Source organism: Rattus norvegicus, chromosome 14, assembly GCF_021556685.1.
Source record: "Rattus norvegicus strain SHRSP/BbbUtx chromosome 14, alternate assembly SHRSP_T2T, whole genome shotgun sequence".
Taxonomy (NCBI): domain Eukaryota; kingdom Metazoa; phylum Chordata; class Mammalia; order Rodentia; family Muridae; genus Rattus; species Rattus norvegicus.
The window spans coordinates 62,899,392-62,926,906 of record NC_141547.1 but is presented as its reverse complement, the minus strand read 5'-3'; the positions used below and the strand labels follow the sequence as shown (position 1 = coordinate 62,926,906).

The 27,515-nt window shown below is 46.3% G+C and overlaps 1 protein-coding gene across 1 annotated transcript; it reads right to left on the bottom strand.

The window, feature by feature from the left end:
* On the bottom strand, window positions 1-27,515 carry Lgi2 (leucine-rich repeat LGI family, member 2). The gene is made up of 8 exons (NM_001107219.2): window positions 27,301-27,515; window positions 25,451-25,522; window positions 23,615-23,686; window positions 21,739-21,810; window positions 17,358-17,429; window positions 16,513-16,682; window positions 8,582-8,746; window positions 1-922 (listed from the first exon to the last, which is right to left on the bottom strand). Exons 1-8 carry the CDS (start codon window positions 27,486-27,488, stop codon window positions 105-107), a joined length of 1,629 nt encoding a protein of 542 aa, NP_001100689.2. The 5' UTR covers window positions 27,489-27,515; the 3' UTR covers window positions 1-104.

The following is a 27,515-nucleotide window of genomic DNA, read 5'->3' as shown; positions in this document are numbered from 1 at the left end:
TTATTTTATGATTTTTTTATTATTATTATTTTTATTTCTTCTTGGTCCTGCCTCTCTTGTGAGAGCTAACACTATGCGTCTTTGAAATCCCTCCGATTACACCTTCACAAACTTAAATCAACAATGATATGTTCAAAAATCTTTGTCTTCCCTTTGAAACTGGACGCAAAAAAGAAATCTCTCCTGTCGGTGGAGACAGCTGTGAAGGAGCGGGGCGCCTGCACATAGATTTCTTTAAACTTTTTAAACTGCTGTTTCTCTTTATCCCACTGGTATATCTGTGAGAACGTGTAGTCACTCCCCAGGGCCAGGTAGTGGTTCTCTTTGAAGGAGAAGGGTTGCAAGGTCATGGCCCCCCGGGACGGAAGAGCCTGGACCTCCACGAACTGCTTACTGTTCCACCGCATGACCCGAGAGTCCCCGATGAACCGCGTGAGGGAAAGGTACAGGGTGTTCTGCATTCGGAAGCTCTTCACAGCCAGCACATCCTCCATGTTGGGGATGTCGCCATGAGGGACAAACTTCTTGGAACTTTTATTCCACTGCAAGATGATGGGAACCTGGGAGCGGCTAGACAGGATGAGGTGTGACTTCCCATCAATGTCAACAAACTCTGCATCCGTGTCCCTGAACCACTCATGTAGTGACTGGTAGGAGTAAAACCCTTTGCTGCTCCATTTGTATACTGTGGACAGCCCCGCTTTCGAGCTGTCAGCGATGATGAAGAACGTCTCATCGTCGATCTCAAACAGCTCGATGTCATTGGGCTTGGAAATTCGAGATACCTCTATGTCTTGGAACTTGACAAACTTTGTCCAGCTCTCGTCGTATTTGTAAATGTGGGAGCCACCAAAGAGTTGGGCTACCACCACGAAGACCTGGTCATCAATGAGGATGGCCTTGCAGCCCACGATGGACTGACCTGTGGCCAAAAGAAAGAGAAGGTGTTAGTATGGCTGCAGTGAGTGGTCCCTCCAGACTGAGGCTCAGGTGCTGCTGACCCAAAGGTACGGTGGTACTGTGGAAGCCAACATGTGCTTTCTTGTGAACTTAAATCTAGACTTGCCATATGATAATTCTATTTCTTGACACAAGCCCAAAAGAGCTTAAAACAAGGCCTGGAAGAGACACCTGGACACTAAATTGAGAGACCAGATGTTCATTTCAGTCTCTTCCAAAGGGACCATTGGAAAGATGAAGACGGTAGCTTGCAGTTGGGGGTCTGAAACAGCCAAACAGACCAAAGGAAAGCCAGGGCTCTAGAAACCTGACCTTGATTAGGTCTAAAATAAACATTGAGGTTGAAACAGTGAGGGTGGTGTCTTAGGTATGGTTTCTACTGCTGTGACAAAGACACCATGACCATAACCAAAAGCAACTTGTGGAGAAAAAGCTTATTTGATTATATGGGTCTATATTACAGTCCATCACTGAGGGAAGTCAGGGCAGGAACCTGGAGGGAGCAGAGGTAGGAAATGGAGCAGAAACTATGGAGGAAGGCAGCTTACTGGCTTAATCCTTGTGGTTTGCTCAACCTGCTTTTTTACACCATCCAGAACCACCCAGGATTGGTACCATCCACAGAGAGTTGGACCCCTCCCCAACATCAACCATCAATCAAGAAAATGTCATACAAATGTACAGACACACATGCCTTCAGGACAGTCTTATGGATACATTTTCCTCTTCTCAGATATGTTTAGATTTATGTCAAGTTGACAAAAGCCAACCAGGACAGTCACTGGGAACATTGGGGAAGATACAGAAGAGAGCTTGCAGCTGGGGTCTGACACAGCCAAACAGACCCAGGGAGGAGAGTAGAGGCAGAGCTTTAGGAAAACCAACCAAGCCAGTCTTGGCCAGCTCCCACAGATTCCTCTTTGGGGGAATGTACTGGCCAGTTTTATGTCAACTTGAGCCAAGTTAGAGTCACCAAAGAGGAGGGAGACTCAATTAAGAAAATGCTCCCATAAGATCATGTTGTAGACAAGACTGTAAGGTATTTTCTTAACTAATGACTGATGGGAGAGGACCCAGCTCATTATGGGTGGTGCCATCCCTGGACTGGTGGTCCTGGGCTCTATTAGGAAGCAAGGCTGACAAAGCCATGGGGAGCAAGCAGAGAGCAGCACCCTTCCATGCTGTCTGCATCCGCTCCTGCCCCCAGGTTCCTACCTGACTTGAGTTCCTGTTCTGACTTCCTTAGATGATAAACCATGATGGTGAAGCATAAGCTGAATAAACCCTTTCCTCTCCCAAGTTGCTTTGGTCATGGCGTTTCATCACAGCAATGGAAACCCAAGCTAAGACAGGAGCATGCACCATTGCCCTTTCTCCGAGTAAACTTGTCAACTGCATTGGTAGTTAGACCTTTCTTGCATTTCCATGCATTCTTGCATTAAAGACATTTAATGATAACAAACTGAATTGTGGATAAACATGATTCCTCAGCTATTTTAGCAACTGGACCCTCCTAAGCCACCCCAAGGGTGGTAACTGGAGATTAGTAAGTCAAGGATTAGAAGTCCAGATGTAGAGATGGCTAGCTACCACGCTGCTTGGCTGGGTCTGTCCTCCATTTCTAGTGGGCATAGTTTACTTTTACTTACCCTCCTGTTAAAAATACACAGACCACTCATTCTAGCTGTGCCCCTCTGTGAGCTCTACTCCCTCAGGAAATCAAGATTTCTGCCATGGCTAGGGCTAGGGAGAGTTCAGGAGTGGGAATTTCTCCATCTATAACAACTTGAAGGAATTGTGCCAGGAAGTAGGGGTTCAGAGAGGTAACTACGTCACAACAACAACAGAAACCCTAGGGACCGCCTTCTGCCCTTTCACCATGAGAGACTGGGGCAGGACTGGTGGGGTGCAAAGAGAGACTAGGGCAATGGCTCTGGGCATCAGCACAAGGACCTGAGATCAAATCCCAAGTCCTAGAGTCCCTGTGCTCCTTCCTATAGCAAGATGGGAGAAGGAGACAGGGTGAGCCCTCCAGCTAGCTAGCCTGGTGTGGACAACAACAAAAGAGAAATCTGTCTCAAACAACATGAAGGGCGAGGACGGACATCCAAGGTTGTCTTCTGACCCCACCCCCACATGCAATGTGACACACATGTGCCTGCACTCACACGCCACACGCATGCATGTGTATACACACACACACACACACACACACACACACCCCACACACACACACACACCACACACACACACACACACACACACACACAAACACACACACAGCCATAGCCATGAAGGGCGATCTTGCACCAGACATGAAATCTGCTGGGATCTTGATATCTTGGATATCTCAGACTCCAGAACTTGAAAAAGAAATTTCTGTTGCTTAAACGCCTTCCTGTAATAGCAGCACTAAATATACCAAGACTGTCTGTCCTATTGAAAGCACCATTACACACAACAGCTGAAAGGTGGATGCTATATCCACGCTTCCACGGACAGATGAAGGGATAAACCAACTGCGGCCCATGAACACCGAGAATAGGATTCATTCAGCCTCCAAAAAGGAGGAAAGCTCGATGCTTAGTACAACCCAGACTGGTCTCATCTGCTAAGTGAGTAAGGCCAGCCATGAACGGACAAAGCTGTCAGTCCACCTGCAGGAGGAGTCACAGGCACAAAGAGTGGACCTAAAGGGATGGGGAGGGGAAGAGCTACTGTTTAGTAGCTACGTTGTCAAGGAGACATGAAGACCGATCGCCCCAATGCCAGTGCACCCAACACCACAGCACAGTATACAAGACGTGGCAGGATGGTGTTTTGCACTGCTTGTCTCCATGGTGGGGTCCTCAGGGCCTCTGAAGACAAAGAGCGTGCAAGACCCTTAGTGCATGGCACTGACACAGAGGAGAGGCCTTACAGGGTAAGTGAAGTAACTGTCCTGACAATCTCAAGACACCCCCGCCTCTCAATGCTTTCCCACAGTCGGAAACACCTGTGGAATTTACAGTGGTCTGAGACCCAGCTCAGTATCACAAAGGACCCACTCCCGCTCTGCCCTGGGTTACCACTCTATGCTGGACTCCCATCCTCCACCAAAGAAGACCACCTAACAAACAGGGCTGTCCCTCCTTCCAGATCATAAGTTTTGTCTTTCTTTTAATTTTCCTGGTAATTTGACCAAAGTAAATTTGGTCTGTAAATTACAAGGATAATGATCCAATTTCTGTCCTGAAGATTAGCTTTGGGGCTAATCAGTGGCTTTCTAAAAGGTATTTTTTTTTCTTTTATTGTTCTGAACTTCCTTCAACCTGATCTCTTGCATTGTTTTTGTTTTGTTTTGTTTTGTTTTGTTTTGTTTTGTTTTGTTTTGGTGAGGGCAAAAGGGATGTTCATCAAAGCAAAATGGGTAAACTTAGAAACTGGGTCCTTGTAACCAGACACTGTCCTAAGCACCTTTGCCTGTCTACTCTCTCTTTCCAATCACCGCTGGAGACAGGACAAGTCTTACCAGCATGTTCATCTTGACAATGAGACACAGAAGGGTTAAGCATTTCATATAAAGTCATATAGCCGGTATGTGATAGTGCCTAGGTTTTAAATCTATATCACCCATATTCCATCACTAAAGTACCAAAAAGACACACCCAAAATTAAATCCTATGCTGAAACCAACATTAATTGGTGAATATTAATATTTTGATACATTTCCTTAATATTTAATCTGTTATCAATATCTATATATATCACTATATCAAATATGCTTTTTTTAAAAAACACACTGGGGCTTATACTACATATATGCTTTTAGTAACCTACTTTTACATGTACATCCATGCACATCTGTGTGTGCTATGAGCACATGTGCATTCAGAGACCAGAAGAGAAGTATGGTTCTTGTTTCTCATTGCAGGCCCCAGGCATCCTCCTGGCTCTGCCTCCTCAGAGCTGACATTATAAGCACAAGGCGGCATGTCTGTCTATTTTTTTTAAATGTGGGTTCTGAGGATCAAACTCAGGCTCTCATCCTCACTGGCAATGCTGTCCCAACTGCGCTATCTCTCATCCTTAGAACCTACTTTTTTGATGGAATCCACATGCTGTTAGCTATCGTCTACAACTGGATTTTTAGATTACTATATATTGGCTCTGGAGAGATGGCTTAGAGTTTAAGAGCATTTGATTTTTTTCTCCCAGAGGACCCCAGATTTGATTCCAAGCACCCACATTGCAGCCATCTGTAATTCTAGTTCCAGAGCTCTTGTGCCATCTTCTGGGCTCTGTGGTCACCAGGAATACAAGTGGTGCACATAATACATATACAGAAGCAAAACATCCATAAAAATAAAGTGTAATAGAACTAAAAGAGAGAGAAAAAACCACAGTACTATGCAACATTACATTGTATGAATGCACCATATCCTATTTAATGGATCCTATACTGCAGGACAAAGCAGTTTGTTCTAGTTTTTCATTATTGATAATCCCTTTCTCATATAGTTAAATAAACATACTTTTAAAACCTCTGACAGTGTTCTCACGTGTAACAATCTGCTAGCATAAATGTTGGGTGTCTTTTTTAAGGCTTTAGGGCTTGAACTACCAAAGTGATCTTCAAAAACTCCCACCCCACGAAGAGCAACTTCTAAGTCAAGCTGGCTACAAAGGCCCCATCCCTAAGGGAGACCTTAAGCCTGTCTTGTATAGAGAAGGGTTTCAATCCCACTGTCCAGGTAACCAGCGTGTGTACACTCAATATACACTCATCTGTCTATCTGACTGACTGTCTGTCAGTACAGGAGCCAAGATTACAAGTCTAAACATGCAAAAGTCTTAAAACAACGAAAATACAAAAAGAACAACAAAGGAGGAGAGGAAGCATCAGGCATTGACGTGAACGTGACCACTGGGTTTCTCAGTGGAGACAAAGGAACACCTCACCAGGGCCCCAGAAGAGAAACTGGGTGCCTCTGATTCCTCGGAAACCCTACCTAACAGGCACATACTGAGAACACACTGAGCAGCTCCTTCTGACTTAAGAGTCGGCCATGACAAAGCAAGATGATAACGAGGAAGGCCCACTACAAGGAAGGGAGAATCATCCACACTCTCTCTTACTCTTGCTCACGGCCAGTGGCTCCACACATGGCTTTGTCTGACCACCCAAGCCAGGACTCTTTCACACCAAGCTAAACTAGTGACCAGGAACAGGCACACTCTTCCCCTGAACGAGCAATTCGTTCTCAGGAGTTTCAGCCAGTTCTGGTGTTCTCTGTGCCTATAAAAGTCTCAGAAGTCTTGGCTGAAGTCAGGAAGGTGGGGTGAGTCTCTGGTGGAGGAGAACTGGTTCCATCATCCCTGGTGGATAAGGCTGCCATTGGCCTCAGGGTCTGCCCACTACACACAACACCTATTACATCCTTCCCAGATCGCCACATCTGATCACTAATCCCATTTCATAGATGAAATCGAAGCCCTAAAATTCCCACTGTGCTGATGAAAGAAACATTGATGAACATTAATGAAATTGCCCAGATACTATGTCCCCACCAGCTAGAATGCAGCCAGCTCAGAGGAAGTGCCCAATAAACGCGTGCATGAAGAACGAATGATTTACAGTTGCCCCCAGTGCTAGAGTTAAAACAATAACTTCTTAACCAAGAGAGTAGAATCTCTAGGTGGAGGGAAATCTACTCTACCAGCTGGGCCGGGTCAAACGCCTTGGCTAAGGACCACCTCTGGAGAGGAAGGCTCACCTTAAGCCGGGCTAATGAGTTGGGTGGACTAATTAGTCCTTTAATGAGATTTTCTTCCTTCCCAGAATCCTCACTTCTAGTGCAGAAGCTTACAGACCCAGACGACAGCCAAGTGGGTTTGTAAGTCTGAGTTTGTGAATTGTTCAGAAAAGTGTCTAACTTTTCCTTCTCGTCTCTCTTTTCTAAATCTGCTTCCTCAACACTTTATTTAGCCTTTGCCTTCCTCCTTACCCTTTCTCTAAAGCTCTCCTCCCCACCACATGGCCTCTTGTCTGCCTGTATCTGACCGTACCAGCTTAACTGGCATGGCCTTTTCTTCTCTCTTCATTTACCCGCTGCACACAGCTACTAAGACTTACAGCTTGTGTGCCCTATGCTTTTCTTTTTAATACTAATAAAATTCCCCTTGTGCTTACATTGGAGCTCAGTCTTAAAACTTAACTAATGAGACTAAGAACCCTAAAGGGGGACCCCAGTCTCCCCTAAATTGCCAGCTGCAGTGAGTGTCAAGGGCAGGTGAACAGCAATGCTACTCCTTTCTGTCCTCATAGAACTGGGATGGGGACACATATAGGGACAGGTTCTGTCCCTGAATGAAGAGAGTAGGTCACTTGGAAAGCTGTGCTGACTGTGCTGACACAGGCAGGAGTCAGACCACGCATCTTCCTGCAAGCTCTAAGACCAAAACCATGAAGCAAACTCTGACAGGAGATCAAGCTCTTCTCACATCCTCTCTTTCCCCGGCCATGGTCCAGGTTCAAGGTCCTTCGTGCAGATCTTCACTGAGTCTGTGCTCCCAGACCCTGCTCCAAGGACAGTGCACTGCACACCAGAAGGCCAGGTGGCTATGGCAGCAGCAACGAGCTCATGTGAGATGGCATCTCCTGGGCATCAGGCTCATGATTAGGCTCATTAGTAGCCCGTTCCCCAGTGAAATGCCACTGTTTCTGCCTACCTATGTGCTTGCACTTGCCGTATAGACACTTGTGCCTGACAAAGTCCTAGGATCTTCCCAACCCAGAATTTGTACCATGATCTACTCCAGAGAAACAGTTCAATGTCTCCTGGAGCCCAGGCAGGAAGTCTCTTGAAGGACAATGGTCAGCCTTTCAGAGTGCTGCTTGAAACTGCCAGTATCCGTTATACTGAAGAGAAGACTGAAAGATTGTTTTGGTCTCTAATTTTACCCATTTACTTAAAGAACAAACAGACAGTTCATTTTTAGTATCACTAAAACCCTCCGAATTCATTACCAGAATCGAAAGAAGCCAAAGGTCTGAATGTATGACCAGTTCATTCTCATTGCTACCTTTCTACCAAGTGTGAACAGTGACCATCATGACCCAGCAAGGGATCATGGGAGCAAGCAATGGGAGGAGGGGTGGTGTGTGTGTGTGTGTGTGTGTGTGTGTGTGTGTGTGTGTTTGTACATGTGTTTATGTACATTTATGTGTATGCGTGTGTATGTATATGTATGTATATGTGTTTGTATGTATATGTGTTTGTATGTATATGTGTGTGTGCACGTCTGTATGTTAGTACATTAGTTAAAAATCAGCTTAATAAAGCTGTGACTTAACTCTGGTACAGCCTCCTTAACTCTGCAGGACCATGGGATTCCCATGTGACTTCTTAACATTGAAGGAAGTTTTTCCCCTTTCTCACGGAGTTGTCACCTCCTCTTTTCCAAAGGGACCACCACCAGTGAGAAATCACCACCTGAAATTCCACACTCACCAATGTCTGACCATCCATACAGAGAAAACCTTAGAGGGACCGTGAGTGTGGACTGGAATGTGGTCCCTACCTCCCTCCCCTCCAGCTAGGGCGTCAAGCCTTCCCTTGATGTGTCCTCCACAACATACCTGTGATATTGTCATAACTCCGGAAATTCATTTCTATGTGGTCCCACTCCAACACCATACAGTTCTCCATGCTAGGCTGTGCGATGGCCACGTACACGTCATTCTTGGAGTTGAACGTGTCTACTGACACCGACTGGTATGGCAGAGTCTGATGAACGACAAAATCTGAGAGTGGGTGTGGAAAAACAAGTATTAGTTCATAAAATCCCAGTGAGAAATCCAACTGTCATTCTCTCTGCTTTACACTATCAGTCTGGGGACCCAGGGAGGAGCAGGGACCTCCACACTGCCCTGTGGACTCTGAAAGATGGGACTGTCAGGTCGGTGCAGTTTTTGATACTGCGCCCTCCGCCCACTCCCCTTCCCCCACCCCACCACCCACCCCACACCCCACACTTTACCAACGAGGTCTCAATGGAGACCTGGCTTTCAGAAAGCCAGGGCATGAAATTCATGAAGCTGGCATGCAAATTACTCTTTGACAGGGGATGCTGTGTTCTAGTAAGTTCTGAGAATGCCAAGCCTCTAGCTCTCTCAGAGCAGCCCCTGCAGGGAAGACGCTGGCTGAATATGGCTCGATGATATCCTTCCCAAACTCACCCAACACAGGAACCCTGTGGTCGCCTGTGATTTACACCCAGTTCCACAAACTCCTACAGGGAAACAGCACCCCTTCAGGCCACAGGGAGCACTACACTCCAAACAGGGCATACATAAGTTTGGGAACAAATATCTTCTACAGGGGTCTAAAGGACCCCTGGGGAAGTTGAGGGGAACCTAAATGAGCTCCCTGGATACCGGTCTTGATGTCTGGTGCCTACAGTCTAGGCATCATGACATAGCAGTGAGCAGACCCAGAACTCTGCAGGAACATGTACAGCACAATGACACAGGGACTGAGTGTTCCTCACCCACACAGAGCCCATAAGTGACAACCAACTCTGTGAAAGACTGGGTATGGCACAGAATTGCCAAGGGATGGCAGGGGCCTGCCCATAGTGCTAGCATAGCCTGTAAGTGGGGGAATTAGAAATCTAGAAAAGAAATAATTTTTAAAACACACATACACACACACACACACACACACACACACACACACACACACACACACGGCAGGATGCATGGAGCATGCCTCTAATCCCAGGACTCAGGGGACACAAGCGAGTGGATGTCTGAGAGTCCAAGACAGCCTGGTCTATATAGAAAGCTCCAGGCTAACTAGGGCTACACAGAGAGACCCTGATCAACAAACAAACAAACAAAACCTCACAAGTGGTCAAAAACCAGAGACTAAGCCGTTCTTCTGGCCAGAAATGTTCCAACAAGTGCAGCCCCCTGGTTGTGCATCCAGGAGGAGATGGTGGGCACAGAGCTTTCTCATCCAAACCCTAACCATCTTAACTCAAGCTCGTGTCACCAACAAGGCCATCTCTAACCAGCCCCCCACAACAGTACCCGGCTCATCTCTACACACTGATGTTTCAGGCTTTATTATAAGACTCCAAATAATAGTGTCAGAGTCCCACGTGGAGACACTGTCTTAGCAAAGAAGTCACACGGGCCATGCATCAAGGGAGCCCAGTTCCATCAGGGGCAGGAAAGCAGACAGCGGCTGGGCAAAGGTTGAGGTGGCAAGTGCGAAGCAGGGGTGAGAAGAGTTAGTAAAGGCAGGTGGCAGGAAAGCCAGGACTCAGGGGACAAGGACTGTGTGAGGCTCTAGGATGACCATTGTGCCTAGAGGCAAATGTCCTGAAGCTACTTCCTGCCCTAAAGACCCAGGACTGGTAACTTTCAGGCCTCCATTCACCTGTCCTAAGGAAGGAAGCTCTCCCTCCCAGCTCCATGGTGGGTACAGATCTTGCCGGGTGAAAATGCCCACCACAGCACACTCAGTATAAACAGATGCAGACGCCGGTTATCCCACCTGCGTCTGCATCCTGACCGTCTTTGTGAGGTGGGAGGTGTCTATTTTAATCACATTGTTGCTGAGTTGATGCTTGGTGTTCTGAGTAACCTTGGGGAGAGGACTTTCTCTCTGCCTTCCTATGCATGGGAGAGGGAATGCACACATCTGTGACACATTTGCATGCATGTGAGTACCATTTAGCCCAACACAAAAGGAAGTTCCATGCACCTGCATTGTAAGAGGTGCCCCTTCTTCATCTGGGATACCCAGTAAGTGCTTATTACACTATTTTTACTATGGGTGAGCATGGCCTCAACCCGGGTCTGTCATGGAGCCTCTGGGAGACAGACAAGGAGGCTGAATACAGCAGCCAGGTCCTGTGAGAAGGGAGAGACAGGAAAGGAGTTTGTTACTGGGAACTAAGAGGAGGATGCTTCCATAGTCCAACAGATAGGTGACTGAGAGGCGGTGGAGGGATAGATGTTTCTAGAGAACAGGGTGCCCCTCCCCATATCCCGACAGAGAGCAAAGAGTCCAGGGGAGGCCAGGCTTGGCAGACAGGCAGGCCAAGCTTCCATGTGACTGACGGAGGGAGATGGAGCCTCAGGAGCACCTATGATCAGAGGGACCTGCATTTCCAAAGGTGTCAGGCAGAGCACCTAGCCCATGCTAATCATGGTGATTTTACTTCTGCAAGATGGCATAGCAAGCCGCCTGCTGAAGACTTAGGGAGGATTCCCTATAGCTTCTCGCCTGCTCCTGATGCCCCCCCCCCCAAGAAACAACTGCCACATCAGTGCAGAAGGCAACTAGCAAGTGCTCAAGGCTGCTTCTGTTCAAGGCAGGTGAACAGGAAGAAAAGAAGTTGCTCCTGCAGGCTCCCTTTCTTGGCCTCCAAAACATGGAAGGACGCAGCTCTCTTCCCTTCAGCAGAGATGGTGATCAACTCCTCTCTGTTAAGCTGCTTTTCTTTCATCATGAAGGCCACAGATCCTAAACGCTCCTGACAGCTACCTGCTGGCTTCCATGTCTCTCCCACTTGTGCTCTCAAGTCCCAGAGATGTCATCCTCTGCCAGAGAATGTGTGCACGCCAAGGAGAACAAAAGCGTTCCACCTGTTCTGAGGAGTCCTGGCACACAAAGGATCTACCAGAATAGGGGCCTCAGAGATGGTTACGTGCTTAAGAGGGCTTGCTTGCCCAATTCAACTCCCAGCACCATGTCAGGTGCCTCACAACTACCTGTAACTCCAGCTCCAAGGGATACCACACCCTCTCCTGATCTCCATAGGCACAAATGTGTGCCCAAATCTATAGGATTAAGCACTTAAAAGAAGAAAATGAGTTTTGTTTGTTAAAAAAAAAAAGGTCCTAACCCCCAAATTTATCTTGTCTACAAGGAATGCAGGGAAAGGGATGGAGCAGAGACTGAGGGAATGGCCAACCAATAACTGGTCCAACTTGAGACCTATCCCATGGGCAAGCACCAGTCCCTGACACTATTACTGACACTCTGTTATGCAGCCAAACATTGGGTGGAGCTTGGGGACTCTTATAGAAGAGTTAAGGGAAGGATTGAGGGCCCTGAAGGGGATATAGAAACTCCACAGGAAGATTAAGAGTCAACTAACCTGGACCCTTGGAAGCTCTCAGAGAGTGAACCACCAACCAAAGAGCACACACAGGCTGGACCGAGGCCCCCCCCACACATACATAGCAGAAGTGCAGCTTGGTCTCCATGTGGGTCCGCCAACAACTGAGGTGGGGCCTAACCCTAAAGCTGGTGCCTGTCTGTGAGCTACATTCCCCTAACTGGGCTGCCTTGCCTGGCCTCAGTGGGAGAAGGTGCGCCTAGCCCTGCAACGAATTGATGTACCAGGATTGGTGGATAGAAAGCGGAACCTCTACTTTCTCAGAGGAAAAAGGGAGGGGAGATGGGAGGAGGAACTATTAGGGGGTGCAAGGAGCCTGGGAGTAGTAGCATTGATCTGGATGCAAACTAAATTTAAAAAAAAAAAAGTTCCACCAGAATACAGAATGTGTTGTACCAATCAAGCTTCCCTGGCCCCGTTTTAATTTATTTTTCCAAATTGAATTCATTGTTTCATATTTCCTATACTCTGACTATCTGGCATGACACACACTGCTAACCACTGAAATGACTAATCCTTCATAGAAGACCTAGTGCCATGCCCACCACCAAAGGGACAGTGACTGAGACACGGGTGTCTCTATACACTCTGGGGAATGGACAGCACAAGTGAAATTTAAATACCCTTTCCTACCCTGTATCTGAACTTGAACTTTTACAAAAGCCAAAGGCGTGGTCATTGTGGAGAGACCTCAGAGGACACACAGACCGAAGTGACATCAATTTTCTAGCGTTAAAATATTAATGGTGTGTGCCTCCACCAGAGCCACCGCCTCCATTCACAGCAGATCAAGTTCATGATGTCAGTGGGTCTCTTACAACTTCAGCCTTTCTCCCGCTGGAATCCACAGATTTTTACATAGCTATTTATAGAACTTGCAGGGAATAAATTATACATGATGCTGAGCCTACGGGGAGAGAGAGTGCACATTAATGCATTATTTCTCGTTGCATTTTCATCAGCCCCGAAATGGGGACGGCAGCAGGACAATTAGGATGCGCAACTCACTCCCTCTAAGGAATTTAGCGAATTATCCACCTAACATGGGATCATCGATGGGTAACAGGAACCTCTGCCTAGTTAAAAATAGACTTCAAGGGGAGGGTGTGGAAGAATTGTGATTAATCTGAACTGCTGAGGCAGCGGGTGATGGCTGCCTGCTCATTACTCTCTTCTGCGGAGGGAACAGCATGGTAACAATGCCCTCCTCTCTTGGGCCAAACAGATCTGAGCTAAGAGAGAGACTCCATAGTAAGGAAGCCATAAAGTGACCCTGGGCGCTCTCTCACCCCCCCACCCATGTGTGTGTGTGTGTGTGTGTGTGTGTGTGTGTGTGTGTGTGTGTGTGTGTGTCTGTGTGTGTCTGTGTGTCTGTGTGTGTGTGTCTGTGTGTGTCTGTGTGTCTGTGTGTGTCTGTGTGTGTGTGTGTGTCTGTCTGTCTGTCTGTCTGTCTCTCCAGGACGCTAGTCTCTGTCCTCCAGGCATCTTCATACCTACCCTGCAAAGTCTTTTGTACTAGAGGCCAGGGCTTGATGTGAGCAGAAGACAGGCGAGTCATACCCTCATAATTTATTGAGGGTATGTGGCTGGGACAGTATCTGGGGACAGGTCATCTTGTGTCATTTCACCCATCTGCCCACCACATAGAACAACACTGGAGCAGAGCAAGGGTATCCATGAGCCTTAAGGTAACAGAGACGGTACAGTCAGCTAGGTCTTACCCGAAAGCCTTGTGTGGCCTTGGTAAAGGAGCAGGAACCTTGTTGGCAAAGACAACTAGGCCAAGAGAGATGGCTTGAGGGTTTTAAAGGACGCTGTCCCCATAGATTCTGAGACTCAGGACCTGGCTGTTCCAGTTCCACACTGTCTCTTTCCCAATGACAACCCTTGATCCCAGAATGTGATTAGAACCGTCCAGAAGGCCTTGAGGTCAGAAATCCTGTTTTCTGGTATAAATTATGCTCTCTTTCCAGAGTGTCCACTTTCTATAGCAATGCTGTTCTCTCTTGGGCCAAACAGAGATCTGAGCTAAGATTCCACAGTAAGGCAGCCATAAGGTGACCCTGAACCCCCTCTGCCCCCCATCTTCTCAGAAATAGATACTGTGACCAGGTTCAAAGGGAATGGTGGGAAATGACAACCTCTCTGTGGAGTTTAGAGAACTCTCCAGGAAAGAATTGAAGGCAAGGCCAAGAGGAGCCTCAGATAACGTCCGATGTACTTAATGCCAAATGGTGTCCCGTGATGCCTTTCTATACAAATGTCATTGACCATGACCTCTGATTTATTGGCCTGATAGCATAATAAACAACCTTAGCGGCCCGGCTGAGTGAAGGGCACCTGCCAATCACACAGCTGAGTAACCCCAGCTCTGAGGTGAAAGGCTTGGCTACTTTATTGAAACTCCAGTTTCCCGTAAGAGAGCAAAACTTGTGAGTTTTCTAGCTGCAAACACATGAATGCACACATGTGCACATGTGTGCACTCGAACACACACACGCACATGCACATGCACACACCACACACACACACACACACACACACACACACACACACACACATTCAAACACCTGGAATTCATTTCTACCTGGAGGCTTTTGGCTTATGTGTTTGGAAGGCAGTAGTATATTTTGGCTTAAATACAATACTTTGTTCTTGGGCATCTTTCTGATTTTTGCGTTTCTTTAATCGTTTTTTTTCTGAGTTCTCCTCCCCACTGTTCTTTTGACATGCCTTCAGGCTTTTTAGATAGCAACTCCTAACCTCACTGTTTATTTCCACAAACATCTAGAAATCTGGCTACACACTGTGGATTGATCCTCCCTCCTTGAAAAGCTGGTTTCAGAAGCAGTGGAAACCTGCTTGAACCTTTCAAATGGAGGCATCCCTCCCTCTCCCCTCTCTACCTGCAGGGACTTGGAGGGAATCAGCATCTTAATTTTATATTATAACCTCAAAAATGTAGAAAGGGAAACCCCCGAGGTGGGCTCTCCATAAAACAAAGCCAAACCACCTTTACAGTTCCCTTCAGTGCGACTGTTTTTCTTGGGCAAGCACTTGTCAAGGTATATATTCTGCCTTGCCAGTGGCTATAACTTCCCCAGTTATCTCATCCTACTTGAAATGGAAAAGAATTTGTAGATATAAAAACCTGGTATTAAGCTTATAGTAAGTATCATCTTACTAGAGAAAAATAAAAAGCCTGTGACAGTAAAAATACTCAGGCCCTCTGCACTGGCTCTGGCAGGCCAGGCCTGTTTGAAGAGGATCCTCGTGCCAAATTCTCAAGCCGGCATTTTAATCTTTAAAAGACAGACAGACAGACAGACAGACAGACAGATGGGCGGTCTGGGAGAGCTTGGTCAGAAAAGCTAAAGCTCTAGGAGAGCTTTAGCTTGGTCAGAAAAGTGTTTTCTACATTTGAAGACTTAAATTTTCTTTCCCAGAACTCACATACAAAAACCTGGATGTGGTAAAATTCACACAAAAGCCCAGTGCTGGAGAGGCAGAGACAGGCAAAGAGAGACCTGTCTCACTGGCTATGCAATCCAGCTGAATCAGCAGGTTCTGGACCAATGAGATGCAGCCTCAAAAAGCATCCTGAGGAACGACACCCAAGCTTGACCTTTGGTATCCACATAGCCCGGCATGCACACGCAAGAACATTTGCATGCACTCGATACACTCGGACACACAAACATACAATTAGAGGGAAGAAACAACACTGGAAAGTTGGAATTTTGCAAAGAATCAAAATTAAAACAGGCTTGGTGAAAACAACAAAACCAACAACAGCAGCAGCAACAACAACAACAACACATGTGCAATACCAAGCCCTGGGGAGGTCGAAACAATTGCCTCAACTTCAAGGCCAGGTTCTTCAGTTTAACAAGAATCAGGTTAGCCTGAGCTACATAGCAATCCCTTGTCTCCAAAGCGGGAAAAGGATAAAAAATGAATTAAAATTAGAGCCAATACAGCTAACAAAATCTTCCCCAACTGTTGAGATGTCCTCCAAACCACATTGAGTCATCTTCTTAAACTTTTAACATGGCTTACTTTGTGTGTGTACACGTGTGTGCGTAGGCACGCTCATGTGTACCTCAGAGTCAGTCAGTCAGTTCTCTCCTTCAACCACAGAGGTCTCCGGAACTGGACTCAGGTCACCAAACTTGGTGGCAAGCACCTCGACTCAACGAGTCACCTGGTCAGCCCTGACTCAGCTCTTTTAAAATCCCTATACTTTCTGTAAAGTGATTTTTATAGAAAATATCTCCATTCGCTTTCCTTCGTATGCCCTGCATGGTCTACAGGGAGAACAAAGGGTTGTCCTACATGCCCACCGCTGAGTCTGAGGACAGAGGCTCCGACTACCTGTGGTGGTGCACTCATAGTCAAAGCTGGTCACGTCGTTGAGTTTCTTCTCCTGGTATTCTGGTGGACCGATACACAGCACATCAGACACCGTGGAATTTGTCATCTTCAGCCACAGATACAGCCATTTGGCTTTGCAGTCACATTCAAATTTATTACCCCTTAAGTCTCTGAAATACAAAACCCACATCCATACACAGGGAGGCAGACATATCTGATGTGTTTGGGCAGTAATAGGAAACACTGGAGTTACCGCCTGACAGATCTAAGACCATCCGGATACGGAATTTAAACACAAACAGTTGTATTTCACAGATCTTATTTCTCATACTGACTGTTGCCTTTACTGAATACTCCTTGATGTGGTGATTTTTGTCGAATGGCATACAGAGAGTTCTAAAAAAAAATGAGACATTGGCTCTCCTAAAATTGTCTCAGTGCGATACTGGAAGTGGGAAGGGATGAGAAGAAAAACTGCCCCAGTGTAGGTTCCTGGAAATGAAAACAGGAGCTGATAGGAAGGCAGTATTCACAAATACAACTGGAACATCCGGGGTCTTGTTAACCTGCCTCCAGTAAGATGTGCTACAGTCACAATGCTTCCTGTAAAACTTGAGAAGGCAAAGTAGGTGGACAGACCACCCAGGGACCAGCCAGCCAGCATGCCTAATTTACTATTGGACGCAGGGTACAATATCTAATGGCTGGAATCAACACAAGACAATACACATGCTGTTTCTCTGTGTGTACTACTTTGTGGTCAGCAGTCGAGAGCGAAGGGATTTGAAAGACGTAATTGACTAGGGCCCGTGGCAGTGTACACAAATTTAAATTGCATTACTCACAGTTCAATCAGGGAATCCAGATCGCTGAACACGTCCCTTGGAAGTGCTTTAATGTGGTTGTTGGCCAAAGAACTAGAAAAAGAAAGTCACATTTTAATGCGGTTACTACCTTCCTGCCAGTCATTCTCAAGTTCCTTTAAGTATGCCTAATGATTCAAAGAGAGTTCCGAGCCTTCTCATCAAAACATGGCTCAATCCATAGTTTGATCATCACTGAAAGACACAAATTCCTTTACACAAAGGCAACTGGATTCCAATGTAAGTTTGCTTTTGCTTTGAAAATAAGTAATCTCTTTATGCAGAGCTATTAAACTACAGATGGCTTCTACAGTTGCTGGAATAAAAGCCAAGGTTCTAGCCCAGGCCTAGTGGAGCAACACCCTTAATTCCAACCCTTGTGGGGCAGAGGCAGGTGGATCTCTAGGAGTTTGAGGCCAGCCTGGTCTACAGAATGAGTTCCAGGCCAGTTCATCTTATCTTCAAAAACAGGAAGAAAAAAAAAAAGCAAGGTTCCATTTCACGGCATGTAGGACTCTCCATAGTCTAAGACCCTCCCCATTAGCTGAGACTGCACCGCCCACTACTCTAATCCAGCCACACGTGAATCTCTGTCACCTCTGTCATTGCTCCTTGGTCTTGACCGGAAGACGGTCATTTGCAAACTATATTTTAATGGTTTGCTTCTTGACTGTGTAACTTCTCAACCCGAAAGCAGCACACAGAGACTGCTGTCCATTCATGGTTTTATCCCATCCCTACAACAGGGTACACACACAGGAAGTTGTGAAACTTGGCTAATGAAGATGGATACGCTATTTTTTTGAATGAATGAAGCATCAATATGAGACAAACAACAGAAGATTCACAATCCTCTCCCCCAAAGAATCTAAGTGTATGTGATTATCTCTGCTTCTGAAATGGACTCGGTGAACACTCTTGTACATGAAGACATTCTATGCTGACACATTAGGATAACAATAAAATCTCACTGAAGTGGCATGCTTAGTGAAGAACTGATTACGATCAATTTCATCTTCTCATTAACCGAGGCTGATGAGAAATCGTTCCCCTGTTGCAGAGGTTTCTGAGATGTTAGTCCACACCCAGCTCCGGCTAAAGTAGACGTTATGACGAGCCTTAGCTCCCATCGATTCGAGACTCTGCAATGCCCTGTGGCCAGCCCGTTGAGGATGGATGCCCACAGTGCAGTGCTGCTGTGAGAAGATGCTAGACAGAAATGATGTCTACCAAGTCGGTGGTTCCCCAGATACTAAAGTAACACGGCCAAGAAATGTATACCTTCTTCTAGAGTTTTCTTCTACTCTTGAGTACAAATGGCAATGTGTATAAATGACAAATATGAAGATAGGTTATTAAAATGTATAAAGTTAGTCATGCCTAGTCATAGCATGCTCATGGCCCATCCGGGAATGACAGGCAAATGAATGAGTGCTTCTGTTTACAGTCAGCAGGGTGTGGTATAAAGTGTAGGCCCATTTTGACTGCAAACACTCTTCCTTCAAATACTGACTGAGAATGGGAAGCACAGTAGTTTCTAGTCATCCCCTTCCCACTCCAGTAACCATAAATGGCTTAGAGTACCATTTCATGTGCTATTTTACCTTGCTTTTCGTAATGAGGCCCTTACACATTTTTTGATGTGTTAGGAAATACGTTGATTATATAATCACATTGAATGTACACTGGGGGTAATTTTTGTAAAAACTTTAAAGGGGGTGTTTGATTTAATATAGAAAGGAAAGCACAAAAAACTAAAGCTAAATATCAGTTAATTAAATTGGTTGGGTTTTGTTGTTGCTTTTGTTTTGTTTTGTTTTTAATGTGGCTATTTGGAAACTGTTGCACTGAAATGGTAATAATGTAACAATATATAGAGACTAGTCAAAGAAAAAAACCAAGCAACCAACCAAGTAACCAAACAAACAAACAAAATATATTTTGCTATTGCTCCAAGCTTGTAATTTAGGTTTCAAAAGCCAGTCCTATTTTCATGAGCTGTCTACCCTACCAGGCTAAGTGCTTAACATCTTCCTTTTAATTTCATTTTGTCTGCAAACCCATAGCACTTACTTCATTTCTCAAACTATTTAATAGCTTCCTGTCCCCTGGGTTCTATAAGAGTGCTGGAAAACAAATGTCCTAGATTTTAGTTACAGATTGGCACTGCTCCCTCTGCTTGGAACCTAACCTGTGTTTTAATATGAATGTGGGGATCTAAGTGTTGAGAAAGTTCACAAAGGCCAACCTCGAACATCTCGTTTAAGTGAGAAGATTCCGGGTAGTGATTTCCCTAAGCGAGTGATTTCTGGAGCTGAGGCTTCCTCTGCGTGAGAAGTTTAAAGGGGGAAAAGGGCACAGCTCCATCCATAAATGATGTGTAAGTCCTGCCTGTAGCCTTTGACCAATAGCAACAGCCCGCCATCCTTCCCAAGTTTTGAGACCCACACTTATCTGCCTCATTTGCCCTTCTCAACCACATCTGCCCTTCAGCAGTCCCTATCTGGATATTCAAATCACCAAGAAAATTTAGCAATCCAGAGAGAAAACCAAGACTTTTTAATGACTGGAAGGATAAAATGATACTGTCATGGAGGAGGAGGAGGAAAATGATGATGAAGAAGATGGTGGTAGTGGTGGTGGTGATGGTGGTGGTGACACCAGCCAAACCCTTGCATTGGCATTTACTATGGAGAACAGGGTTACAGTCTTTGGGGCCAAACATCATAAACCCATTATGTACATCATACTGTCCATAGTCAGTAAAATAATGTTTCTCTTGGGAATGAGGGAACTAAGGGTCAGAAAAGCTAAGAAATAGCAGTAAGTAATTACTGGGTTGTGAACCTGAAGTCTCAGTCCACGGGAACTAAGGACTCCAGTACTTCCATAGAAAGAGAAACCCAAGAACGATGACGTCAACAGGACACATGTTTTCCTCTGCTGACAACTGTTTTGATCACCCATGGTCTTTCCCTACCTCAGGCAGGGCATCTGCTTCATGGCCCCAGACCTCAAGCTCACTGTGTCCACCAGCAGGTGGCTTCACCAGGATCGTTACAGCTTAATGAGAAGACTCTTTGTGGTTGTTTTGGTTTGTTTTTCAAGACAGGGTCTCTCTGTGTATCCCTGGCTGTCCTGAAACTCACTCTGTAGACCAGAGAAGCCTCAGAGATCCACCTACTTCTCTGGGTGCTGGGATTAAAGGCATGCACTTCTACCCCAGCAAAAAGACTTAAATGACTATGCCCCTACTTTGTGGTCAGGGTTACACTCACAGGTACCACCATCCCGGCCCAGCACCTAGATTCAGTGCTCTCCAGTTTCCCCAACTCTCCTTTTTACTGTAGACAAGGTGACTACGGACGTATAGGACCCATCATCTTTCTCAGACAAAATTATCTATTATGCAAATGAAGCTCGCATCTTAGCTAATAAATGCCATTTACCATGACAGTGATTGGTTTTCCAGTTTCACAAACACAGCCATTATTTTTTCCAATTTTATTAACTTTTCTAAGTGCTTGCTTCATTCTGATATGCCAATCGATTCAGATCGATTTCTTCCCCCCCCCCCTTTGTTTCTCTGGCACGCTATTAAGGAATTGAAGAGCTTAGCTAAAACTACAGATTAATCCAACATAAAAGAATAAGCAACTTTCATTCTCACTCAATGTCTCTATACCCTCTAGGTGATGGCTTCTCTTATCTCAGTTCCCAATTCTGTAGAATGGAAACTCACAAATTATTATAAAACCCAGGGAAGGCCTGTAGGTACCAGGCCTGGCACCAAGTAGATATAAGAACCATGCCTGTATCCCACTTCCTCTATGAGCAAATGACCCTCACAGCACTGATGTTTTCCCACTTTACATGGAGTCCTAAGATCTCCATGGTGACATAAGCTGATGGAGACCAAAATGCAGTTGGTCACCCCAACAAGTGCTGTCTGACAGCATGGGAACCTCTTAGGCAATCTGGAAATGAGTCTCTTTTGAGAGATGTTGTGAATAAGGAAACATCATGGAAACACCAAAGAAAAACAACCGTGTGTGCATGTGTGTTCATGAACATGTGCACACATGTGAGTGTATGTGTGTTTGTATACATGTGTGCACATGTGACATCAGGAGCCATCCACCTTATGTTTTGAGACCAAGTTTCTCCCTGGGACCTGGGCATCGTTGCTTAGGCAAGGCTGGCTGTCCAACAAGTCGCAGGGATCCCCCTGTCTCTGCTTCCCCAGGACAGGGATTGCAAGTATGTACCACGATGTCTGTCTTTTTACATAGGTTTTAGAAATCAACCCAGAAGCCTCATGCTTTCATGGCCAGCCCTGTATAAGAGATTTCATAGGACTTACAGGTGAGTCAGGTCACGGAGGCCCCGAAAGGCATTTCTTGAAATGGTTTCTATTTTGTTCCCTTCAATGAACCTAAGGAGAGAAGCAATACAACTGAATTCTCTCACCCAAACTCTCTCTCCAACAATACAGTGTGCTTTGGCAATAAAATCGGAAAGCACTCAGAAAGTATAGATACTCCAAAGTTAGCAGCAAGTTACGCTAAACGCCACGAGGGAGCTGGGCATGTGGGCAAGAACATGTGCTCTCTGCTCCAAACAGACCAGTACGGATGTCTCCAAATTCCGAGCTGGCAACATGCGCAATCACATCTTGGGTTTGAGCAAGGGACAAAGCACTGCACGGAGGCCAGAAATTCTCCCGTCTCTGCAACACTGGAAAGCTTCCAAGCAGTGTCCCTGCTTCCTCATTGGTCTGTGCCTTGCTATCCAAACTTACATCTCTGTATTTTAGTTTTTGCTGAGGAAGAGTTCTAGTAAGCATGGCTTCCAGAAACCTTGAGCTCATCCTGTCCTACATAGCCTGGGCAAGTGGTAAAAGGGGAGTGGAGGGTGAGAGGGAGGGTATTCTCAAGCTTGGGAGAAGGCTGAGAAGCAGAAAGGACAGGACCCGGAGCAAAGCTGACTTGCTCTGGGCTGAAATGGTACAGGGCTTGCACAGAGACCTTGTAGCAATGACATTGGCTAAGCTATAAACTCTCAGGATATGACAAGGATACATTGTAACTGTTTTCCAGGGCCAAGGAGCTGAGTCAAATACTAGCCATCCACGGGAAAGGCTTTGCTACATCTGTGTCACAACGGATGAGTTAGGTCTCATGGGGAGCATTCTCTGATGCCTATTTTTAAAAACTCTGGTGTCTGTTTAGTACTAGACTTTAGCATACCCTGATAAGCTGCCTTTCTCCCTGATGCCCTGGGCAGCATTTGAACTCCCCACCAGAGAAAATCCTAAGAACCCCACAGCTATTCACAGGCTTTTGGGCGACCTTAGTGGCTTCAACCCTGCAGCTGTGACACTCTTTGCACATCAAATACATGCCAAAATACCGGATTATAAGAGGGTTCTCCGGAGAAAGAATTCCTGGGGAGACATCGTTCCCTGAGAGTTCATATCAGCAGAGAGCTTTTTCTACCTGGGATGTGTCTAGAATTCCAACATCTACCTGCTCACCTCAGATAAGACAGCAGGAACAAGTCTTTGCAAATCCTCTGAATGCTAAACAGGAAATCCCTGACTGATAGCAGGATTAACGTTATTACAGACTCACCAAATACAAGGCTAGGACAACTTAAGGTGGAAGAGAAAGGTTTGAATGTGAGAAAGGCTGAAATAAGAACCATGGCCAAGCTCACTATTAAAGGGAGAAATGGTACATCTGAAGAAGGGAAAAGAATTCCCTCTCCTGCCTTCTTGTTGTTGTGGTTTGGTTTGGCTTTACATTTTTAGAAAAAGGAAAAAGCTAATTAGACCTTCAACATAACTCACAGGAGATAGAGCAAATGGGATATGGGACAGCTGGGTAAAAACAGGCCGTTTACCCCCCAAATAGGGAAACTTTGTTTAAAAATACGTAGCCCCTAGAAGCGTCCAGCTCTATTTCTGGCCCATCAGCAAATCCATGCCTAGTTATGGAGGTAAAAATATCCAACCTGACTTCCAACTGTGCTTACTACATGACAACTTAAAGGTCAGCAGAGAATGAATGAGTATCTCCAGCCTCCTCCTGCCCTAGAGCAAGCTGGGAAGTAAGTCAACTCTCAGGTCAGTGCTTACATAAGTAGGGAGCTTGCTGCACCCCTATACCCACCACAGGACACAACTCAGAAACCTCCCAGAGGCAACAAACTTTTAGTAGACACCACACAACACTTACAGGTATTCAAGATGAAAAAGGCCAGCAAAGGCATCATCCCGGATCACCGTGAAGGAGTTAGAATTCAGCAATCTGAAAACAAGATAGGTTTTAACAGAGACAGAAAGGTTTGTGTGTGATGTGTGGCAAAGCCATTTCTTTTTCTTTTGCTGGATGATGGTTTGTGCAAATGAGGGCTATTCTCAGCCCAAGGACAACCCCTTAGGTCCCTATTGTCCTCACCACTGTGATAGGGACAGTGAGGAAGGGATTCCTGGTGACTGAACTTTCTGCTATCTCTAATACTACCTGTCTCAGTCATGGAGGATCTTAGGAATATGAACTGATGGTCATTATTCAAAAACAATTTTCTGCTAGGTACAACAGGGCAGCCAATAAATTCTTCAGGATACCCAAGAACCCATGGAATTACAGACCTACAGGGATCTAACCCAACTGTATTCTAGAGATATTTGAGCCCTGAGAGATTAAGAGACTTGACTAAAGTCACACAGTGGGGACCTAGAAGCAAAAATCCTTTCTTCCACACTGTAGTTTCTCATGAGAAATAATCATTTTTAAAAGGTTAATAAATCTCTAGAGGATTATCTCTGTATAGTTTTCAATTTGGGTAGCTAGGTACCATTTGATAAATATTTATAAAACTACCTGCATTTATTTGACCAACTAATATCTATGCTATATTTCTATCCTAAAAGAATTGAGATGTAAGGTTATGTATGTATGTATGTATGTATGTATGTATTGCAAAGTTGTATGTCCAAAGACATATCTGTGGGCACAAGTGTGCCACAACACACTTCAGCTGGAGTTATTTGCTGGAGTTATTTCATTCTTTCCACCATACAGGACCCAGGCATCAAACTCAGGTCACTAGGTTTGGCAGCAAGCACCTTGGCCTTCTGAGCATACGAACTGAGATTGTAAGCGGTAAGTTTAATGTTATAGAAGGTATACAACATATTAAGAACAAAGCTACCGATGATAACTTCTACAGTGCATTGCTTGCTATAGGTATGGTCTCACTAATTCCAAGAAATATGCTATAGACTCGCGACTGTCTCTGATCTTTGTTTTGTTTGTGTAGGGCTAAGGATGGAACCCAGGGCCTCCTCCATGGTAGACAAGTACTCTACCAATGAGCTACATGCCCTTGACACCTATACACCCCAACCTAGCAAACTGCCTTCGAAAAGTGACTTTGGGACATTTATTTTCATTATTTCACATCAACTGACTTATACAGGCACTCACCATGGTGACTTGGATGTGGTTCACTAAGAGGAGCTGGTGCAAACAAAACTTTGGGCTTTGGGTTTGGATCCTGATTCTGTGAATCAAGACAAGGTATTTACCTTGCATGAGCATCAGTTTCTTCATCGTGGGGAAAGAAAAGTGCCTTTTCTGAAGAAATGCCATGCCGGTGAGATACAAACACGCACACCTACCATGCTGCTTGCTGCCTGCACGTGAGACAAACTGAAGTGCTCCTATTTGAAGAGCCGTGTCGGGATTACCTATATTTTAATGATGTTTCTTTTTGAGGTGAGATGTTTGAGGAAACTCTGGTTATTGTCAATGCAGCTACCTCCCAGTCGCCTAATCTGTGATAGGGATGTACCATGAGTCCCAGTGGAGAAGTTAGCATAAAGTCGTGGAAGGCCCTGGAGCAGGAGAACAGTGGTTTAATGTGGACACCACAGGACAAACGAAAGCTAAGAGCCAGCCAGGGTGACTCGGAGGGCTGTGGATTATAGGAAGACCCACACCAACAAGGCCGCCCTTCAAGGACTGTAGTCAGGGACCCCCATTTTGCAAAGAATGTCCCATACTCACAGCAGCTGTAGGGAAGGCAGATGGGAAAACATTCGGTCCTTGATTTCCAGAAATGTTCCATTTACTAGGCTCCTATGGGCAAGAGAGGGACAGAGTGAGGCCCGGGGTTCTTCAGGAAGTGCCAAGCCAAGGGGGCAGTTGGCATTTCCTCTACCCGAACTTCACACTCCTCCTCTCTGGGGTGAAGATTCGAGTCTTCCCAGGGAGCAGGATGAGAAGAGGAGAGTTGCTTTCCAGTAAACCAGATCAATAGGAAAACTAGTCTGGCTAACAGAATCCTGTGCTACGGGTCTGGCTCCTTGCACAGACAAGCTCAGTCAGCTTGAATCAATCCCCCACTTTCCTTCGCTTAACTACAGGAGGCCTCAGCTGAAGGTGGATAATTACTTTACCCAGGATTCTGTTTGTGCAGACACAAAGTTCATGTTGGCCCACAAAACTCTGGGGTAGGATTAAGCATTCCCCTCGGAAGCACAAGTCTCTGAAAGACACTCTGAGCACTTCTGACTAAATGTACTGTGAAAGCCTTGGGGGAAACTCAGAGACACCTGAACTTGCCCAGGAAGGGAGAGGGCCAAATAAATGGTCAACCCGGAAAGGAAGCTTGGTTGCTTCTGCCTCAGGACTTTCTGAGCACAGCAGGACTTCCACACATTATTGGAGTTAACATGCAGAACACTTCGGCTTTGATCACATCCAAAGGAAAATTCTAGAATCCTCCATGGGATGGAATTTAGCAATAGTAAGAATCAAACAGGCCTGATGTTCTCCACAGCCAAACTCTTCCAACTTTTTACAAATGAAAACAGGACCCGGACCCTCTCCCTCCCTGAACACTGATGCTGTTTTTGCCTTGAAGAAGCACACGACCGCTGACACGCAGGAGGAAAGCTCAAGCAACGTGCTCCCAGGACTCCCTCACCCTTAGGATTCCCTCTTCTACATCTGCAGGGGTACCCCAGCACCTCAGCCTGGAATAAGGGACTATCCTAAGGTCCCTTCCATAACAAACATTTCACCACTGCCACTGTTTGAGACCTAGTTGAAAGTGCTTAGCAAGTGGGCAGAGGAATCTCTCTGGTTAGTTCTGTTAGTGCTGGTGATAAATACGACCCACCATGGAGAACGGTGGTAAAAGAGAGGACCTCGAACTCAAGGCAAGAAGTTGGGAGGTTTCCCTCACCAGGGGCTCGGCTGGACACTTCATATATGGTAAAACACTCAGAAGTCCTCTGGGTTCCCCCTCTGTAAGCCACGTGGAGCAACCCCTCCACTTCCAGAAAGCTGTGTGCCTTGCACAGGCTAGACATTTCCTTGCCTGCGGTGTGGAGAGGTCAGGAGGGGGCCAACCTCCCAGCATAGCTGAGGCCCGCTGCGGTGAGGCCTCACCCATTCCTAACTAGCCTCTCAATCCCGGCGCGTACAGCTGCTCTCCAGTCACACACCCACCCACTCAACAACACAGCAGAACCACTCAAAACTTTAAGGCACCCCAAGATCACCCAGAGGCCCGAAATACAGGCTGTGGACTCTGGTGCAGAGACCCTACCCCACGGTGGGCTCTGGGTCTGCAGTAGCATCAGCTCCCTCAGGTAGGTCTGATGCAGGTGGCCTCGGGCCACAATGAGAAACTGTCACGCGGACCTGTCTGGATTCCGGTACTCTGGGGTTTAGAGTCCCCATATCCTCCACTCCACACAGATTCCACCCACATTCCGTGCCCCCAACCCAAACCCAAAGAAAGGGACTGAGGAGCAGGGTCAGGTGGCGCTGCCCCATCACTAGCCGCAACTCCCTGGTGGCGGCCGGCGCAGGGCAGGGCGGGGCGGAGATGGAGGGGTCCCACTCACAGGGAGCTGATGTCGCCAGGCACGATCCTAGGCACCCAAGAGGAGCCCACGCAGATGATGGACTCCTTGGTACAGCTGCAAGTGGCGGGGCAGCGCGCCAACCGCCTCACCTGCGCGCTCGGCGGGATGAGGCACGCGGCGCTCAGCAGCAGCAGCCCCAGCGCCCCGCCGCCTCTCCGTAGCGCCATGCCGGGTCCCCCGGTCCCCGCCCGGAC

What these genes read in the sequence shown, in the direction of transcription:
- Lgi2 (NM_001107219.2), bottom strand. Translation starts at nt 27,488, where the DNA reads ATGGCGCTACGGAGAGGCGGCGGGGCGCTGGGGCTGCTGCTGCTGAGC. An exon ending in CTGCCTTCCCTACAGCTGCT is followed by an intron (nt 23,687 to 25,450) that starts GTGAGTATGGGA and finishes TCTTGTTTTCAG; the next exon opens with ATTGCTGAATTCTAACTCCT. An exon ending in CTTTTTCATCTTGAATACCT is followed by an intron (nt 21,811 to 23,614) that starts GTAAGTGTTGTG and finishes TTCTCTCCTTAG; the next exon opens with GTTCATTGAAGGGAACAAAA.